Below are 21,004 nucleotides of genomic sequence, written 5' to 3'. Positions count from 1 at the left end.
CTTGAATTAAACAACAGCTTGGGTTTCTTTCAAGACAATAATTAAGCATAAGAAAACTGTCTAATGACCTAAATACAGATTTGCACTATCAACCTTTGTTTAACTGTTTAAAATGTGAGGAAATTGGACTTCACTAGATTGGAATCGCACGAGAATGGAAGACTGAAGAAAGCAGACTAATTACGAGAAACATGTTCGTCTCTGACAAATGAAGATTCATTTGTGAAAGATGTATGCTACAATTATTGAACAAAGCAAAACAACATGACAACGACAGAAGGTTAAACGGAAATTAAGCAAAAATGTATTCAAATGTAGATATGATAGACAGATGACAGATTTACTATCGCTAACCCAAATCTTATTCGAAATCAATGGAAAGACTTGATTGCCGCTAGAAATGGTGATGTGAGTTAATTATAAGGATCATCTTATCGAAGCCAATTAGAGAATGAAAGCAACTTGAATATCTGAATTTAAGTTTCATTGTCAAGTGCAATTTTTGCTACATGTAATGAAATATTCCGTCATCAACATTCAAGGCTTGATTTAACAAATTTGGGGGCTATTGATTAAATAATTTCGCCACCATTAACTTCAGATGCAGCAAGTATACATAACTTTACTACAGCTGTTTGAAACACGAGGAATCGTTTGGTTTATTCAAATAAACTGCAACAAAACTTAAAATACATTCCTTTCAAGACTTCTCATATGATGAAAAAGACAAAACCCAAGTTTTAAAATAATAAAAACAAAATCAGCATTTGAGTTATTATGAAACGGAGCATGTACAGAAAGTTGTGGAAACATACGTCAGCTTATTCAACCCAAAATTAAATTAGTATTCACTTGTTTAGAAAAAAAATAGTACACACTAATAACAAGGAACGGCAAAATTATGTTTAAAATCGCTGAGCAGTTTAACAGTTTGTATTTTTGCGATTCTGCTGATAAATTAATGCTTAAACCTGTCAGGCAATTTGAAGGAGTACACAGATCTATCGATTATTGCTTGCATTTGGGAGCAATTCACCTAAAGTAAACGAGTTATTTTAATCTACAATTGCCATTATCTATACAAAACTATTGCTATTACTACTATCATTAAGTTCTGTTTCTTCATGAGCATCAAGTTCCGACATGTCTTCATCTTGATCCATTGACGTTTGGGTGTCATCAAGGGTAAAGGGAGGAGGATTGAAATCATCGTCCTCTTCTTGAATATACCTTGCCTCTTTTATCATGCTGTTAGCTCCCTGCGGGTCTAAGCTCATGGCCCATGAAAAGTTCATTTGAGCTAGATGTACTTGACCCAGCTTCCTATAAATCTACACGAAAACAAAAATGCTACATGAATGTAGGCAGAACTGTTAATTGACTTGTTAACTAGCGATCGAGAAGAACATGTCTTCAGCCATTTAGCGCAGTAGAACAATGTAAAGGAAAGGGTCAGCATTCGTAATTCCCTTTAAGAATGCAGCTGATAAGAATTTATTGTAAGTAGAGCATCTTGTAACGTAGAATAACATAACATAACATAACATAACATAACATAACATAACATAACATAACATAACATAACATAACATAACATAACATAACATAACATAACATAACATAACATAACATAGCACAACATAACATAACATAGCACAACATAACATAACATAACATAACATAACATAACATAACATAACATAACATAGCACAACATAACATAACATAGCACAACATAACATAACATAACATAACATAACATAACATATCATAACATAATATATAAAAGCATAACATAGCATAACATAGCATAACATAGCATAACATAGCATAACATAGCAAAACATAGCATAGCAAAGCATAGCAAAGCATAGCAAAGCATAGCAAAGCATAGCAAAGCATAGCAAAGCATAGCATAGCATAGCATAGCATAGCATAGCATAGCATAGCATAGCATAGCATAGCATAGCATAGCATAGCATAGCATAGCATAGCATAGCATAGCATAGCATAGCATAGCAAAGCATAGCATAGCATAGCATAGCATAGTAAGCATAGCATAGCATAGCATAGCATAGCATAGCATAGCATAGCATAGCATAGCATAGCATAGCATAGCATAACATAATCTAAAATAGCATAACGTAATAAAATAACAATAGAAGTCTTGTGAACTCACCTTTCCAAACAAGAAATACACTAACGCTTCTCTAGGAACAATCTTCCTCAGTTCTTCTAATTCACCAAGAGCTTCCTGAATTAAGAAGAAGTATTTTACAGCTTGAATTTAAATAAACTAAGCCCAATTAATTGTTCGCTGCTACAAAATTTGTTACAAAAATCAAAAGGGGATTTCAGAGCCAGTAAATGTGAAAATTGAGTGTGAAAATCAAATTAAAGTTTTCAATTGTTTGTGTTGTGTTTAGATCTTAAAGTGTCAGCAAAATTACAACATTTGCTATAAGAAAGCCACCAACAACATACGGTCGCTAAAAAACTTGAAATGTTCATAAAAAATAAATTTTCACGTCAGGCCCATCTCGAATGCACTACATATTCAAAATAAGGAAGGCCAAGCCCAAAATTAAATCATTTATCTGGCTTGTATGTGGGAATCCCTTTACAGAGAAGTTCCAAACTCATAAGGCCCAAAAATATCAAGTAAATTTACCTCGTATCGGTCAAGGGTGTAAAGAAATGAGGCTTTGTGGTATTTGCAAAGTGCGTTCTTTGGCATAAAATGCAGTGCCTTATTCACAGTTTTCAAAGCTTGATGGGGCTTTTTCATCGCATGCTGAGTCTGCAAAAAAACAACGAGTAGTTCAACACAGGCATCGCCACTCTTTAGTAGCACTGATAGTAAAATTTTGACAAAGTAAATGAAAAAATATACTTAACATTTGTAACAGAATCATAAGAGAATTAGTTTTGCTTTCTAAGGTTTTCTTTACTCCAATACAACATACAGTTTCTTCCGTCCTACTAGATTAGCCAACTCAACAGATTTTATATCAATATTCCCCCGATCTTCATCTTACCAAATTACCCTCAAAGTCTTTAAACAACACTATGAAACATATATGTCTGTCCCATTAGCCTTTTTATCAAATGACCAATCGATGGCTGCGACAGGTCGTCTCACAATGACATATAGCATGAACTCCAGGTCATGTTTTTTATCAAATCCGCCTTTCATAATATTTGCTAAATTCTGTGTAGTTGAGCGTATCTCAGTGATGGTCAACTTGACTTACTAATTAAAGAACTTCCCAATTCGGAACAAAGGCAATTTAATTTTCTTGTTCTTTATCAAACGTTATAAATAACACTAGAGTTGTTTACAACCAACAAAAGAGAAAAATCCTTAAACACAACCTGAAACATTTACTTTACGTTATACTGTCAGAGAAAAAACTCCTTGGGCCGCAGAAGCCTTCGTCATTAAAAATAAAATGTCGTAACTAGAAAACATAAGCATTTGCTAGTTTAGAGAAGAAGTAAGTCGAATAGGGTGGGTTGACCATCACAAATAGTACAGTGCTGGTTGAAGCATGACTGTACATTCAAGGTGGAATGAGATGGTCCTTGGCTCGAGTCCCTGGCATGACCAAACTTTCACCCAGAGTGAGGAGAGTCGCCAGCTCTCTGTAATTTCAAGCGTAGGAATCACGAAGTGTGGTCACATCGAGAGGAAGGACCAGGACACTGCTCGATAAGCATAAGCTTTTCAGTGTCCTAAAAACTACCTTCGGATGCTAGGTAGAAACAAATACAAATACAAATGAGATGACTATAAACTACCCGTAATTATTAAGAGAGATATATTTAAACTCAAATTAAGAAAATGACAAGACATTAGGCGCTGCCTCAAATAGTCGCTGCCTTTAGTCATTAAAAGAACTTGACTTTTTTAGTTCAAGCAATTTTCTTTTCTTCGCCAATGAAGAAAACTAAAATATTTGAAAATGCAAGTGAAAATTCACGAAGATAAAATTGCGGCCTTCTTTAAGCATTGTCTTCTTCTAATTTGGTAATTTGGTAATTTCATCTTCAAACGAGATTTTAAAGGTCACTTTTTAATATAATTTTCAGGGGAAATCGAAAAGTAATGGCAGCTAAACACTCTTCCGAGTTTTAAATGCTACAATTAGTTATGTTCTTTGTTATAATTGTAGAGCAAAATGAAATTAAAAATTTATAGAGAAAAACCTTACTATTGGAAGTTAGACAGTGAGTAGAAAATCCTAAATTTATTCCATCAGAAAACAGGACATTAATTATGTTGCTTAAACTCTGACAGAACACAACAAAAATAGCTTGTGGTTGCTTTATTTCCCTGCTTCCTAACAAAAACTTTCACATCGAAATTAAGTATGAATGACATTTACATACTGGGTATAAATTAGAGACCCTACCACAGCTAAATGACATAGAAGAACCGAATGCTTTGGGTTTATCTGAAGCGATCTCAAGAAATGCTTCTCTGCTATGTGGTAATTCTCCTGTTTGTAGCAGATCATTGCGATGCCGTACCACGCATTATAGTGCCTGCTATCAAGACGAATTGAGGTCCGGAAGCAGGACATGCCCTTGTCGAGTTCTTCAGTAAGGACATACTCGTGGCCGAGCAGAGTGTACGCGTAAGTGAAATCCGGATCAAGTTGAATTGATCTTTGCAGAAACTTGATGGCCGAGTCGTGCTCCTTTTGTAAACTAAAGCAGTTGCCCATCGCACACCATGCCTGTAAAAACAAATAAAGGTTTATTACCAAGGAAAATTTCTATACTTTGTGGCAAAATCTTAGGAGGATGGCCCATGTCCGATTTTTGACGCTTAACTTATGTTTTCGGATAGCCGTAAGTTGCGCCTATGAACGTATTCCGATTTAAAATGTGACCCGAAAGGCTCTTAAACGCATATCTCTATAAGCACACTCCATGTACAAGGTGTTCGTAGTTGCCCCGTCACTTACCGTCCACTTGCCTAGTTTTTGCGTATTTCATTGAGCGAAATTATTGGATTTTCCACACACTTAAAAAAGCTTGAAACGGTGGCTGAGTATCATTATGACACATCATGGTATTTGAGAACGTTACTTCACAAAATAGTTTTTCAACTGCAGGAATGAAGGTACAGCAAATTTAAATGCCGTCTTCTGCATCAAATTTGATGACATGAAAAGAATTTATCACCAGTATTAGTAAGTGCATCACTCTGTGGTGGTATATTTTTGGCATGTGGTTATGTGCCTGATCGCCAGCTGTACTTTTTTACAAAACAGCACTTCAAGGCGTATTTTTGAGAAGACTCAGACTACGTCGTAGTGATAAATCGGGCAACGATCACCAGCCGGATACCGAAAACATATTAAATTCACCTTTTCGGAGATTTATATTTACTACTCAGATCTTTTCATTAGGCTTAGAGAACACGTATTTGTGGAGGTCAAGTTAAGTTAGCTTCCACAGGACATGCGGTAGTCAAGTTAAGTTAGCTTCCACAAGACATGATGTGGAGCTTAAGAAGTGAGATTTAAGGGAGACGAAATTCAAAACTTGGTACAGGCTGGAAAAAATACCACCATCCTAAAATATCTTTGCATTACTTTTATGTAGGACAAACGGGGAATCGCACGTGGTGGCTTGGACTCACTTGTTATTGAAAACACTGGATTCATATTAAAAGGTATTGGCAAATTTGTACTTTCTTCTTTGAAGTATTTAGCGTGATGCCATATTAACTGCTGTCGAATGACTTGATACTGTAAAGTAAGTTCTCCCTAGTTTACAAACAAAATTTAATCAAAGAAACACAAGCAGCCAAGCACATTCTTGGCATACTGTGTTGCTTAGTTTCTTGCTGCAGCAGTAAAAATGGCTTGCTATGCGAATCAACTACAGCCGTCTGCCTGCAAGAAACTTTGGTTGGGAAACATAACTCATAGAGCAATCTTTGAATTATCTGGCAATTTAAACAACGAAATACCAAATAATTATTTGAATTCGGCTATAACCAGTCATTTGTTATTCAACCTGGTGCTGTTGGAAAACGGGGATGTCTGAATCATGTACTTTGACATGCTGATAAGCAGCCCACGTGGAGCTTCAACAAAAATCTACTGTTTACAAGTTTAATTAAAATAACTGTTTTACCAGTCTGTCATAAAAAGCTCGTTGCCGTATAGGCAGAGCAGTACTCGCTTGGTGTGTAGAGCACGATAGTACTTAGTTACTCCAGGTGTCTCACTGAATGCTATTATCAGGCCCTTCATAATATTAACAAATAGATTTTAATCATTAAAAAAGTTTATCTGTGAGTGGCTGGTATTCAAAAACCTGTTTACAAGCTAGGAAGATTTTAAAAGCACTAGGTTGGTATTCTCTCACAAAAATATCATTAAAGAGGACGCTTCACATATCTAAAACATTCATAACTTTTTGCTCAGTCCCAGCAGCTAGCGCAGAAAGAATCAAACGAACCCAGGAAACTTGTGGAAAATTTCAAAAACAAGGGCTTTGTTAGTTATGCTCTGTTTGCCACATTTCAACGCTTTTCTGCTTCAAGAAAACACTGCGAAGATAATATCTTCACTTTGTTCTGCTAAACAATACAATGCAACATTCTCTTTGATTGTGTTTGCATTACCTCTTCGATCCATCTTACATTTTGCCCTTCTGAGAGTGTGTTTCGCAAGAACAAAATCGATTTTTTTTCTATTGTTTTAATAGAAGAACAGAATGACAAGGGTACTTGAAGGTTACTACTAGTTGCTGAGATCTGTTGTTTTAAACAAAAGATATTCAAAATATCTTTAAAGTTGTCTAATAGAAATATGCTGAAAATAATATTAACTTAATTGAGGTTCAAACAAGACCTCTTTTTTGATTAGCTTTTAAGGACAAAAAACAACCAAAATTTTTTTAAGCTCAAAACCTTGAAATGATCAAAGTTAAAGCATGTTAAATATAAACAGACATGAGAGAAACACTTACTTCGGGTGAAGAACGATCAAGTTCGACCAGGTCCAATGCGACTGAAGACAACGATCCTTCTTTCTTCATAAACCAGAGTAAAGTTGAATACACGTCCATTCCTGAGCAAATAAAGAAGAAAAAAGGCGATGATCGCTGGAACTTACTCCAAAACTAATTGCAATAACGTTTGACTCATTCTTGCTGGATTTAAATGCGTATTTTTGTAAAATACGTGAATCCGTGCAGCACCCACGTACCAAAATGACAGCTTACGCCGCTCAATAGCCCTTCTACATTTTCTTTCCTTCAAAATCCGCATATATTAAATTATAATAGCTTTCAACCTCCAGAGCAAAAAAGCTCAAAGAATTGCGCAACATAGGCAAATGAAGAGCAGAACTATTGAAAACTCGTTCTAATTTTTGTTTCCATTTACGAAAAGTGTTACTCAAAAAACGCCAAAGCGAAGGAAACTTACCACCCATGTGAAATTTATCGAGAGTGCGAAGCTCACTGAACTTTTGTTCAGCCTTGAAAAAATAAAGATTGACACGATTAAAATTATAAAAATACAAAAAAGATAAATAAACCATATACTGTAGAAACCATACAAAGAAAACAGCCAAATATCAAATGCCTTAGCTGTTGAGGTACGAGATGTCAAGTTACTTCAAGAGTTATGACTTGATCTTGCAATGAAATCCGGGTGGTTGACTTCCAGTCAGTTAAAAGGGGTGAGATTTATCCGTGGTGTAGAATAATTTTTCGATAAAATAGAAAAAATACTGAATACAAATGACAGAAAATTTCCTGCCATTGCTTGGATGAAAGGTGCCAAAGTCGTTGCGATTGAGAACACTCAAATCTGAGACTTGGAATCTTGGAACTACTTCCAGAATAAAAAAGGGATACACTTTCCATTCTTACATTCAGATATAATTATAGGTCCCTACTGTACTAGAGTCATAATTATTGGACGGTCGAGGATTCTCGAAAAAATGTAGACGGGTATGGTCGGAATTATTTTTGACGATAAAAAAGCTGGAACGCAAGAAAAATTTGATAAGCAAATTGAAATTCTTACTTTAATGATTAAAATCCATTGCTATCTATGGCTGTATTGGCAATGTTGATAGGACTGTCTATCAACAAAAAAATCAAGTTACGGTTAACAACATACCTGATGGTAATCAGTCATTTCGAAGTACGCAGTTCCTATTTGTTGCAATACCCAACAAGTATTTAGCTGGTGCGGAGGAAGTGCCTCGAATAAGGCAACAGCCTTTTTACAATCGAACGAAGCAAGAGCAGCGTATGCCTTGCCGATTTCTTGCAGCAGCTGCATCAATCCATCTGCAAAAAGAAATAGGAGTTCGTCCTCTAACAACATATTCCATGTGGGAAGCAACGATTTGACAGACCCAAAGTGCAATTTGATGACTTCCATTCAATGGATCTCCCTATACAAGGTCTTCAATATTAATACTTAATAGCTGCATCAGTGACAGCTCAACCATTCACAACATTGCCTTGCCTAAACGAAACCAAATACCTTATAAGGGCAGGTCCTATTTCCAAATCATTTCGGAAATTTCGATATATTTATAGTCTTGAAAAGAAACACCAGCGATTCTATATCCACATTTTTTTGGATTTCGTTAATTTTGCTACATACAATGCAATGAAGCCTTTTGACACGGTGCAATGGAGGTAACATAAAGAGTCTGGACCAGATTTTACAACGTCACCTACGACATTGCAAGGTGGAAACATGACGAGATGACCTTTCACCTGCAATATTTGGAAATGCTTAACTGTCGGAACACACACGCCCCGTTTTAACAGTTTTACAGATGTGTTCCCATCCCCTTATAACATCGCTGGCAGGCCTGGTCATAAGACTTTAAGCAGGGTAATCTCCAGGTGAGCTATTTCTAGATACATAAGAATACCAACAAAGGAAAAATTGATTTTAAGGAAAGCAATTTGCTTTTTAGAGTAAATTTAGGAGAGCAATCCGTAGCTCCCTTTCAGCATTTGAGGAGAGCCTGAAGGAGAGCAAGAGCTATGGCTCGCCTCAAATGGCCAGGCCTGACCGTTGGTCAATTTCAATATTTCATTGTTGCCGGGGAAGAACTGGCTAGTGTGACGACAGGGTTTATAAATTGAGGAGGCTGTTAAAGGCTGGCATTGTGCGAAATTGCTATATGCTGGTGGCTCAAGTTCAGTACTACAGATACAGGATCAGAAAGACAATATTGTTCAGGCTCAAAATCTAATTCCAATAGAGGACTGTAAGACACCGTTTACACTAGCACGGATCCAAATGGGACGGATCCATTTTGGATCCGTGACCAGTTTTGTTGGTGTTTACACTGGAACGCATCAAATTTAGATCGCGTTTACACTAGCACGGACCCAGTCCACTGTCTCGGCTACTTGACCTCCCATTGGGTTTCAACAGACAAAGGCTTTCTCAAGTCTGTTGTTCGCTTTTGAAAGAACGATCGTAGTTAGTCTAAAATTCTCGTACTATTCTTCAAAAACAACTTTATCATTCAGGAAATTTTGCCACCAAACGCTGGTTCTTCCTGATCGTTGCCAGAATCTTTTGGTTTGCGGTGCCGATATCGCTGTTGTTGAATGTTATGATGTAGGCCTAGTGCAAGGCTGCGTTGTTTAAATATAACCAAAGCTAGTCTCAACTGACAAATCCTGTGTTGAGCACATAAAAAAGCCATATACTGCAGCCAGGAATTAAAACATAACACTAACATTGTGAGTATAAGAAGAACTTTCTGTTTGTATATAAAATTCGAGATTTTGGCGCCAACAATTGGCCTCTTAAGGAGAAAATTTCATGCCTCGTATCCGAAGTGTGCTTGGTTTGGTTCGGTTCCAGCCGTTCACACTAGACCTAAACGGGAACGGATCCAAGTGAGTACACCTTGGAAAGCAATCCCACACGGGTCCAGATAGCAGACCCAAATGAGTACGGATCCAGCAGGTCTAGTGTAAACAAAAAGCCTATCTGTGCTAGTTTGGGTACGGATCCATATGGATTTGTGCTAGTGTAAACGGGGTCTGAAACTTCGATAAATTAACGTGAATTCTAGTAAGGTTCCAACATCGATCCGTTCTTATTCTATGACTTCTCTAATCTCATTCAATTCTTATCTAATTTCTAAGGCATACTTCAACGAGTAAATTAAGTGACTACAACAACAACTTACAGGCATGGCTAATTTTTAATCTTGAATATTTAGGTGTTTCGTGTACTTGTTTGATCTAGTACGAATTGAAATGCTGTCTGGAAAACTCTTAAATCAATAGCAAAGAGCTTGTCTTTCAAACACAAGATTACCCACGCGGCTATCGCGAGAAATCTTCACAAACAGTTAGGTAGTCTTTCAAAGATTCGACACAGCACAAAACTGTCAATTCTAACAAAGCCTTTATGAATAAAATAACAACAATAAATACGAACTTATTGTAGACCTACCTGTGCTAGTTTTTATTGGTGAAATCGAAAATCTATCAATTTTCACTCCTTCTTTGGCCTCGACATCCTCTTCATTCTGGGGTGTTAATCCTGGTTGGATGTTCTCCGTTGCTGGGGTAAGGGGCTGCGGCATTGAAATTCTTGTTCTTCTCGTCTGCTTAAAACAAAATGTCGAGTAAATTTTACACAGAAAAAAGCCATTGTACCTGACAGATCAGGTTTAAGAAACGACACCGCAAAACACACTTTAGATATGAATAATTTCAAAATAACAATATATACTAAAAACAATTACCAAAACGGCTTATGGTTTGCTAATTTTGCCCTTTATGTTATCCTTGTTTTCACGCTATCTCACTGTGTATACTTTCAAGTCGTTACAATCAGAGCCGTTGAGAACCAAATATATTTCAGTCTCATATGTGTAATAACTAAGCTTTCGATCGTTAGCTAAGATCATAAGCTGATCGTCAAAAATACAAAGGGTTGGCAATTTGTTAATCTAGGCCATGTAGCCATGGAAGTGATAATACCAACCTTGGTCCTCCTTGTGTTGCTTGTTGTTTTCGCCGATTCAGAAAACTGCACCTTGCTGGGTTTTTTTGGCTCCTAAAACAAAACGTTAATCGCATCATAGTTAACATGAATCACATACCTCTAACTAACCTTTGAAAAAACAGGTACATTAAATACATCACTTAAACGCCAGACAAAACAGCCATTTGCAAAGAACCTACTGACGTATTATGCCCTCCGGCGGATCTTTTTGTTTTCGATTAACAAACACTTTGATGAAATAAAATCAGTATCATCAACATTGTGGTGATAACGAAGTCTACATAAATATCCGTATTTTCACAGCATCCGTTTTAAGCCTTAACTTGTCTGCAAAGACGAACCGAGAGTGCTGGGTAAGTTTTGTTATTTTAAATCACCTTCATAAAATATTTCAACACATATTTTAAAGAAGCAACCACGTTTAAGCCATATACCATGCTCTCACAAACTGATATTATGACATTCCTATTTCTTGTCAAAACCGATCAAAACCGCGGTGAAAATCTAAGCTGTTACTTATACTTGTGAGTTCGAGAAAGGTTAATTTATTCACAGAAAAACTTATGACTGATGACATAAAGCAACTTGAATAGCTGGTTTTAGAAGAAAAATTAATTTTAGGAAATACGCCAGTGTGGTTATAAGAAAAAATTTCATTTTAATGTCTGCGAGAGTTAGAGCCCGATTTAGCCGTTTCGGCATTAAAAGAAAACAGATTGAAGAGTATACTAAGGAAATTTTGCCACTGCATCAACTCTTGATTTATCAGGGAAAAAACATCTTAATCAGAAACAACCCGTTCCAATTATGCTTAATCGATCATCAGGCATTGAGCTATAGTGTTCTAAAGTGTGACGTCATCAAAAACCTATCATTATAATTTTTTAATGTCAACCACATTACATAAAGGATCACCATGAAATACCTTCAAATATGCAAAATTGACCAAATATGTCTAAAATCGGTTGAGATATGACCAATTAAGGATTTGAAATTTGCTAACGAATCACTGTTATTTTGGCTCTGTTCATAAAGTTACGAACATAGACCAAATACAGAGGTTTGATGGGGAAGAGCCAATACAGATGTGCCGATATCTCTGCCATTTCGTGACACATTTGATTCAATTTGATTCAATTTAGAGGTATTTCATGATGCTCTTCCAGGTTATGGATCCAAATTCAAAAAGTCTGAAAATAGGATTTTGTGACGTCATCACTTTAGAACTATATTTCTGTATTGTGATAAAGATTGCAGTTTATCCGTAAAACTGGTCGACTTGCTTAAGATCGTCCCTAACCTTGCCACATGCCACCACCTTATATTTATTTATACTGTTTTAATACACATGTATACAGTTAGCTGTATGTTTCACGAAACCTTTCTCTTCTTTCTTATTTTTAATGGCCCCGGGGTAGACATAGTACTTTGCTCTCCAGGGCATCGTCCTTAGTAGCGTTGTAGAGTAAATTCCTGTATGTAAAGTATTTTGTGATATGTAGCTGTAAAAATTTTATTGGATTATACATAAAAACAGGCATTATTTCCACCCACAAGCTAGTTCCTTTCATTGGTTGTTATGTGTCACACATTAATTCAAAGGCATCGACTCTTCAACTACCCAACAAATGCGCTCAATATGGCCCTTAAACTAAAAGCTTCTTTGCGGTCTGTGTATTAAGATTGTGCGATATGACTTTATCAAGATATTCTGCTTAATATAGGCACTATACTGTGACTGCTTGTATGGTATATAGCTATGAATTTATTTATTTATATAATTGACAAGTACATTTAATGAACAATTAACAGACGTTAACCTTGGATGAGCTATGAGTCCCAGTAGCATTTCCAAACAGTCTACTGCTCCTTCTCAGCCCGATGTTGCTGATTCCGATTGAAGTAGTGGTAGGCGAGGGTGTCATCAACGTCGGCGTGGAAGAACCGACGTTCTGCATCTTGCTCGGTCCCGGTGCGATTCCTGTGAACCCGGATCGGGTTGTTCGTCCCTCCACTCGTTTCAGCGCATGCTGTCAAGACAAATATTATCTTTTTTTACGAATGAATCATTTACATTAACAGAAAAGTAAGGCTACCAAAAGGTCGATAATACATCGGGAAAAAACTTCCACACAGATATTTGGTCTAGCTTAGTATAACTTTAAATTTTTACTAAAAAGAGCTCGGTTTTAATGTCTGTGTAGGTTATATCAAAATTTAACGATTAAGAATTGTTCAGTAAATATTCCAGGACAAAATTATAAATTGAATTGTGTTTGAAAGAAAGAAAAACTTACAGAAAAGTTAAGCGAAACTATTTCCCGATTTGTATTTACCATTTTAATGCTGTTATTTTCTGAATATCATTTTAGTTATTGGTTTGCACGTGTAACCAATGTTCAAAATAACAGGCAAAGATAATATAAAGAGATAATGTTTAAAATAAGCTCACGTAATGCAAAATTTCAAAACTGCATGAAAACGCAAAATAATTTAATGTTTGTGCTTGTAATCGTATTAACAGCTATAATACGGTTGCATATTTTGCGCAATCTTGAGATAGATAAAGGCAATTCAGTAGCATTTTTTAGAACTTTGGCCATAAACAGATTTGAAAATAAACTATTTGCGTCATAAATCTAGCCTTCGTAAATCGTAAACAGTCCAGCCTTATGAAACTATGATAAATTATGAAACTCGCATTATGAAATTCGTGCTTTTGATAAGCTGATCTCATGGGGGCTGTCCCTTCAAATCCAATCCTTTTCAAAGTAAACAGCCCTTTCTAAGATCGAGAATATTTAAATACAAGCTTATAACGCACATAAGAATCTGAGATATCAAGTTTTTCAGTCAGCTGCTACATAGATCGATAATTTGGCAAACTTGACAAAACAATTAAATAATGGCTTCACAAAAAATATTTCAATCTTGGAAGCTTGAAATCTGAGTTCTAATTATTGTAAGCCCAATGTGAAATCTTTTAGTAGCAAAGTAAAATTTGTTGATTGCATTGTGTTGTATGTGGCAGTTATATGTTTTATTCACAGACTGTTGTTTCAAAATAGGCCGAACATGGACACTGTAACTCATACCCAATATCACTAGTAGAACAGCACCAATCACTAGGTGTAACAGACAATGAATTATTTCCTTTCTCTACAATACCAATTAAGAAATGCAGAGATGGAATGTTACCTTCTTTGCAGGAGCAGAAGGAATTCTACTTTCTGTAATTGTTGTTGGCGATGGTGTGATGAAATCCGATGAAAGAGCCTCAGCTTGAGGAGTATCTTGAGGTAGCACTCCAAAGCTAAAGTATAATGGATCATTGTGATATATGTTGAGTTGAGTAAAAATATCAACTAGAAAATTGCAGCTTTCTGAAATGTGTGTAAACAACAGCAAAATTGATTGAATTATCTCATACTTATGGGATGGGCCCTTAGACATTTCTAGATGCATACCTTGGAACTAAACAGCTTACAACTGTACTGTTCTTTACCCCGAAGCGTGGGCTCTCATACAGATATAATAGTATACAGATATTATACAGAAAGAGTCAATGCAGAGAGTTCTATGATACAGTTATGAGTAGTACTTCTCTACCAGATCAAAGACAAGAAGGACCTTTTCCCTATAGTTTATCATAGAGAAACTGACAACATGTGCATGATCTCGAACATCATAAGTCTAAACTTGGCAAATTTGCAAATTCGCCTCATATAAACCTGCAAGGTGGGCATAAGACAACCAACCTGGGGGTTAAAGGACTGTTCGTAGCTGCAGCCCCAAGCAAGTTCCTGCCGACTTTCGATCTAACTTGTTCACGACTTGTTGCAGTGGTAGCCTGGGCCATGTCATTGTCTACTGAGGATTTCGATAATTGATTCTGGGTGGGCTTTGAGACAACAGTTGACGTCATCAATGGAGCTGATGTCATTGAGGATTCGTATGACGGGTCTAAGTTCTCTGATGACATTACGTCATATTGACAGTTTGACCTCGATTGTGACAAAATGGCGTGTTGCTTTGCTGCCAGGCCGTATGAAATTTTCGGGGGATATGGTATCCCATCGCCTGGCTTCGTTGACGAAATTGAAGTTTTGAAATAATCTTGAGGATCAACCTTTTCACCTGTGTATAAGGAATAGAAATTGATTCAATCTTCAAATTTGATAATTTAAATGAAAAAATATTATAATGATGCGTCCAAAATAAAACAACTAAAAAGGAAGTTTTGTCACTTAATAATGAACCAATAAGTCAATGTGCGCCTATATGTTAGAAATATTGGTTAGATATATTTTCTTTTTTTGAAATGGGGAAAAAGGGAAATAATGAGCAATGCATTTGGATGTGAAAAACATATCAAAAGAACAGTATTGAGACTTTGTTAGATAGCTGACTACAATGTTTATAAACTCACCCATCTGACAGAGGGACTCAAATGATGTCCATAAAAACGGGTTCGAACGAAGACTTGCTTTGTAGCACTCAGCAGCTTTACTGAGCTGGTCAGATCTCCTTTCGAATTCAATTGAAACATGTTTAACAAAGCTTTTGTACTACAAAATATCATAATAAAACGGAAAAGAAGATACAGTAAATCACTGAGGTACTATTTCGTTCCAAACGTTGTTATTGACAATCTTAAATATGTTTGTTACAAATTTCTACATCATCTAAATACCTAACAAAATGCTTTTTTTTATAAAACAATAAAACTTCATCAATCACCAAATAATAATTGGCTCAACTCATTGCTAACTGGAAATGGCACAAAAAATAACAAACTTCATCTATGGATTGTAGATATCTATAAACTAGCTCCAAATAAGAAGAATTTATTAAATGTGAATCCAACTGCATACCTGTATACATTACCAAGTAACTGAAGAGCATAACCAGCAAGGTTCCCATATTCACTCATAATGTTATCTGTTACTTTTGACGTAAATAGTGTTCCAATACTGCCAACAAGTAAGTGCTCTACTTCTGAATACCTAAAATAGATACATTAAAAACAAGTGTTACAAATTCCAAATTTTTTCCATGCAGAGATGCTTCCAGATGCCTCAAAACAGTACAATAAATTGTGAAGCTTTTTCACGAAATTGATTTCACAAGAAATCAAGTTATCAAAGCAGTAGCATGTAATGCTTATCTGCATGATACCCCAAAATCTGATTGCATTTGATGATGTGATGATAAAATACCTGGATACCATAAATCCTCAAATTAGCCCCCTTGGGCCTATTTATTTTTCATATTTTTGGATTTTAGGCTATTCGAGGGGGTTTATATTAGAGGGGCTTAAAAATTTATTACATTAAGACATGCATTAATAAAAGACCTCAATTTTAGTGGTAATTTGATATAACGCCAAAGGCAGCCTCAGATGGCAAAAACCAACAAATAGAGGAGAGACAATTTGAGGATTTGTCCATGGTAGCAGTGGGGGCTTATTGAAAATTTGTAGTTCTAGTGTGGTGGCTTATTCGAGGGGGGGCTCATTGAGGGGGGCAATGCGAAGATTTATGGTACTTAACTGCTCAGGACCTTCTGTCATAGGGCTTTTGAGAGCAGGAGGATTGAACTAACTGACAATGTTTTCCTTAGCACAAGATAATATGGAAGCCTTCCGAGACTTACATAATGCCTTTGCCAATGTAAAACATATTTTGCTTTCTTAAATCAAGAAATGTGATATAGTAAAACAATTTGGTATGAATAAAAACCTATATCTTCTATGATTATATGAACAAGGCGACATTTTTTGCTGCACCTCATCCTGCCTCAACGCATTGCAAAGCCCTAAGTGTGGATCTACCTATAGGGGTACATGCCTGTGTCTGAAACCAGCCTTAGACAATTAAGTGAAATAACCCCTCCCTTTTGAATGAGCACCCAACTCAAATGAGCACCCCCCTAACTTAGTTGAAAATTTAATGAGCACTCAGGCACTCCTCAATGATACATGATACAGATCATACCTTTTCATTTCATCACAACATTTTGCCATGAGGAATTTGCAGTGAATATTAACTGGACTGTGTTTCTGCAGCAAGGCATGGGCACGCTTTACTGAGCCACAGCGATAGTAAGATGTTGCCAAAAGGTGAAGAGTTTCATCTGATGGTGCTGCAAAAAACAGAGTGATGACATGATACAAGAAAAGTGCTTGATTTGAATTTCACTTAGATACATTAATAATAATCCTTAAGTGATGACTATAATACTGGATAAAATTCTTTAATGTGGAGCTACCTATCATTTAAACTAATCACTGTTCAAGCTTTACTTGGTATGGATGTCTTCAAATGCTGCATTCTGATTGAAAAGTTATGAAGTTTTGAAAACGTTAGAATGCTTTGATCATATGCTATGTAGTCTGTATTCATTTCCTGTGGTATATAAAATTGAGTTCACTCAAGTATGATATTACAAATGACAAATGATATCACATTTACCCATTGTAATGGTAAACAGATTAAAATCAAATTCACTTTTTACAAGGCCAAATGTTCATAGACAAAAAGCAGCTTTATAAAATCAATGGCAAGTGACAAAACAACTCTATACATGGCTTTGAATAAGCAATCATTTTACAACTTATATATATCACTTGGACTCTAGGGATAATTTTTCTATAGGCATGCAGCAACTGTCTGACCACATTTGCAGTATGTTGTAAAATGTTTGCATTTTTCAAAGCTGCTTTCAAATTTTGTGTCGCCAAAAAATTATTAAAACTCTTTATATACGCAAGTCCAGGTTGAGGCAAATCAAAATTACTAAAAAATACTGAATCTGTGTTTAATAGTTGAAGCTACAAAAATAGCTTTAGTAATTAAATATCAGTAAGATACAGGCTTCACTAGGAAGAAATAGACAGGTGTGTAGCAAAAGCCTCACACTTTGAAGTATTAAGTCATATGACTAAGTGTGACACCAAGCAAAAAAATAATTAAAAAATTTAGCATACAAAGATAGTTCAAACCTTTCTTGATAAATGTTGTCAACAATTGCAAAATTTAGGCATGCCTTAAATCAGCATGAGTAAATTCTAAGGATGGTGAACGTAAAATAAAACAAAGCTTCATGATAAGAAGCAAGTTCATCAATCATTTTACAAACTCTGACATCAAATTACCTTCAGCATACAGTCTCTCAGAAAGAAAGACAGCATCTTTGTAACAATAGTTGTTTAGGGCTTGCCAAATAGCCAACTGCAAAAGAAAGTAAATAATACAAGAGGGAGACATTAACAAAAAGGAACATTAATAGTTTTTAAGACAATGAGGTCAATCACTTTTTGGTGTTTGGCGTTTAAAGCAGAGAGATCAAGGATATCAGATCAGATGATCAGCTTTAAGCAGCCATCATTAGGTGTACCACATTGTTACTGGACCGGACATACTGCTATTAAGTCCCTATCTCTCTATCAAGTCCCCCTGTTGAAGCAAAATTAGAAATTAGACTTCCTTTCTATTACAATTTCCCCAACTAAACAATCAATCTGGATGATTCTGATGAAGAGGAGGACACTATCATAGACCCAGTAATACTTCATTTGTTAGCTTGCTAGTAATTGCACCCCTGAAAAAGTTAAGGATGGCTTGCAGTCCATAAAACAGAGACCTTACAATTTTGATGAAGACCTGATAGGCTTTGAAGTACAATTTATGTATTTGGAGGGGTGTCTCTATCACAGTTTGAAAAGTATAAGAGCTTTTTATAAACCAAATAATTTTTATGGAATTTTCGATGAAGTTTCTTGCAAAAAATAATTAAACAAATAGCATACATTTTTAGGCTTTCTTGCCATAAATCCATTTAAGTTTTTACATTCCCATTAATACCTTCAAAAATAAACTTGAGTCATCTGAAAACGTGGTTCAAAGTGAGCAATTTGAGAATGCGTTGTTTTATTGGGAACAGCAAACACAGCAGAGGCATTCCAAAATGGAGTCATTCATTCTCAGTTTCAAAAAGAGCTCGTACAAGGGACATGTGAGAATGGATGAAAATGGAAACTGGGAGTAATGAGAACAAGTACCCTCGAGTAATGAGACACTAAAAATATGAAAATTAACTGAAAACAGAGTAACGGAAACAGGGCCTTAAATAGTGATTATACCCCCTTTGAAATACTGTCAAGTTAACTCAGAAAAAAGAAACTACTTTAGAGAAAGTTATCTACACTAACACATTTTGTTTTTGCATGTATGTTGTCGAAACCTATATTTCCCAAGGACATACCTCTTGTTGGATTGTCAAGTAAAGGGGAGTTAACAAGAGGGAGCTGTTATTTCCACTAAGTTGAGCTAAATGTGGAGCGCATAATTAGAGGTGGATTTAACACAAAAGGGACTTTCTTTATATACTGGACATTCTCTTTATATACTGAATAGAGAATGTCCAGTATATAAAGTTAGAAAAAATATTGTATTTACTTATATCCTCATAAAGATAAATTCTTAATTAAAATTTTAAGCCAGTTAAGACATTCAACTAAAAAATCAGGAAAATGCTGTGTTCTAAAAAAAATTATATTAGGCTAATACAATAGGTAACCATGACATAAAATTAACCAGACTCTTAATAATTTGAGGCAAGTACTCAGCTCTATAATAGCATGAATTCATTGGATGATAAATGTCAGTAACATAAATAATTAACTAAAGAGCAAGAATTCATCTCTAAAAAACAAAATCAAGGAGCTTTGCAAAAGTTGAGAAATTCCTTGTTTTAATTAGAAACATTGAAGAAACTGCTCCTTGATTCTTGTATGTTTCTTGAAAAAGCAACTTTTCAGTAGTGATTGTGTGATTCTGTACTAACTCGGTAACTTCTCCATCTTTATATAAATAGGCTGTATACAATTTAATTTCGGTCTTGACGAGGGCAAGATGTCTAGGTATGAAATATCTATTTAGGCAACGAGACAAAAAATCGGCGTATTCTTGTTCTAAACAGTAGCTCCACAATTTAAAATTGGGCAAGTCTTGTCTGAACATATTACCAAGTTTTAAAAATAACATGGGTAGGTATAATCAACAGAGCCGTTATTATTACGGTTTGGGCGCCTTCAAATTTCAAAACAAGAGACCGATAGCGGTAGCTCGATTTATAGCTGACTTCTCGTAAATCCTAGCAACATACACACCTGCACAGGTTCTTCAAGCAGCATTTTCGAGCTCTTTTCAAGATTTCACAATTTTCGCTGTTGTACAATAATGAGCCATGAAAAATTATTAAGTTTCCATTTTAATAAAATTTCAACTGCTAACTGCCATTGTAGGCCCAGAAAACAAGGACATGCGCAATGTCAAGCTCCTTTTCCACCGCAGAGGCTGAAATCGGCGTTGCAAGCACTGGCCCAAAAGTAATACACAAATACAAAACAAAAATATTCGCATAACAACACAAAAATAATCCATAAAACAGCACTAAAACATGATCAGAGGCAGTACATGAAAATTATTTCAGACATGCAATGAAAATGCAAACTGGAGACATAAGAAAAAATTAAAAAACATTCATAAATGATCAAAAGATAAAACAAAATTATCTACTGAATTTTGACCAGAACGGGCCTCCATAAGGAGCGTTTTTTGGATCGAAGGAGGCTGTATTGTGAATAAGCACCAATCTACCGATGAAAACCACGAAACTGGGCAAAGGATCGATTTAGGCTCATACAAAAAATTTGAGGGTTGGGTGCTTGATAGGGATAAAACAGTATTCGGAATTTGGTCACATGATTCAAATTATTTCAGGAAACTAGATTATGTACATTTTTTCTTTCATAGGAGCAACTTTTTGAGAATACGAGCTTCAAAATTGCAAAAAAAGGTCCTGTAAAATTGACTGTGTTACTTTGAAATTTAAGAACTTATATAACATTGTAAGGACATTGTCATCAGCGGTGCATCTTTTGCTAACGTTTTTGGCCAATCAATC

At 35.7% G+C, this 21,004-nt stretch overlaps 2 protein-coding genes across 4 annotated transcripts in view; one reads left to right on the top strand and one right to left on the bottom strand.

Annotated features, from left to right (window-relative positions):
- Positions 1–180: 180 nt before the first annotated feature.
- On the bottom strand, positions 181–20,366 carry LOC135681763 (cell division cycle protein 27 homolog). Of its 2 annotated transcripts, none has more exons than XM_065196364.2 (17): positions 20,208–20,366; positions 18,192–18,267; positions 17,032–17,179; positions 15,910–16,041; positions 15,465–15,562; positions 14,794–15,172; positions 14,234–14,348; positions 12,856–13,065; positions 11,015–11,086; positions 10,478–10,634; positions 8,156–8,328; positions 7,454–7,505; positions 6,994–7,094; positions 4,416–4,742; positions 2,672–2,800; positions 2,180–2,254; positions 181–1,331 (listed from the first exon to the last, which is right to left on the bottom strand). In XM_065196364.2, exons 1-17 carry the CDS (start codon positions 20,229–20,231, stop codon positions 1,077–1,079), a joined length of 2,523 nt encoding a protein of 840 aa, XP_065052436.1. In that variant the 5' UTR covers positions 20,232–20,366; the 3' UTR covers positions 181–1,076. The 2 variants fall into 2 exon arrangements, with proteins under 2 accessions (XP_065052436.1, XP_065052437.1); XM_065196365.2 differs by having other exon boundaries at positions 10,478–10,631.
- LOC135681768 (histamine H2 receptor) overlaps positions 4,736–21,004 on the top strand; it is a 33,374-nt gene continuing 17,105 nt past the window's right edge. Inside the window, exon 1 of one of the 2 annotated variants that reach the window (XM_065196372.2) lies at positions 4,736–5,686. The gene's annotated coding sequence lies outside the window, so the exon portion shown is untranslated. Of the gene's footprint in view, positions 5,687–11,077; positions 11,389–21,004 lie in introns of those variants that run through there. The other variant, XM_065196371.2, reaches the window with a different exon arrangement.

The sequence above is a fragment of the Rhopilema esculentum genome, chromosome 12, assembly GCF_057945365.1.
Source record: "Rhopilema esculentum isolate cy_ngs chromosome 12, ASM5794536v1, whole genome shotgun sequence".
NCBI classification, from domain to species: Eukaryota; Metazoa; Cnidaria; class Scyphozoa; order Rhizostomeae; family Rhizostomatidae; genus Rhopilema; species Rhopilema esculentum.
This window is presented reverse-complemented; position numbering and strand designations above follow the sequence as displayed.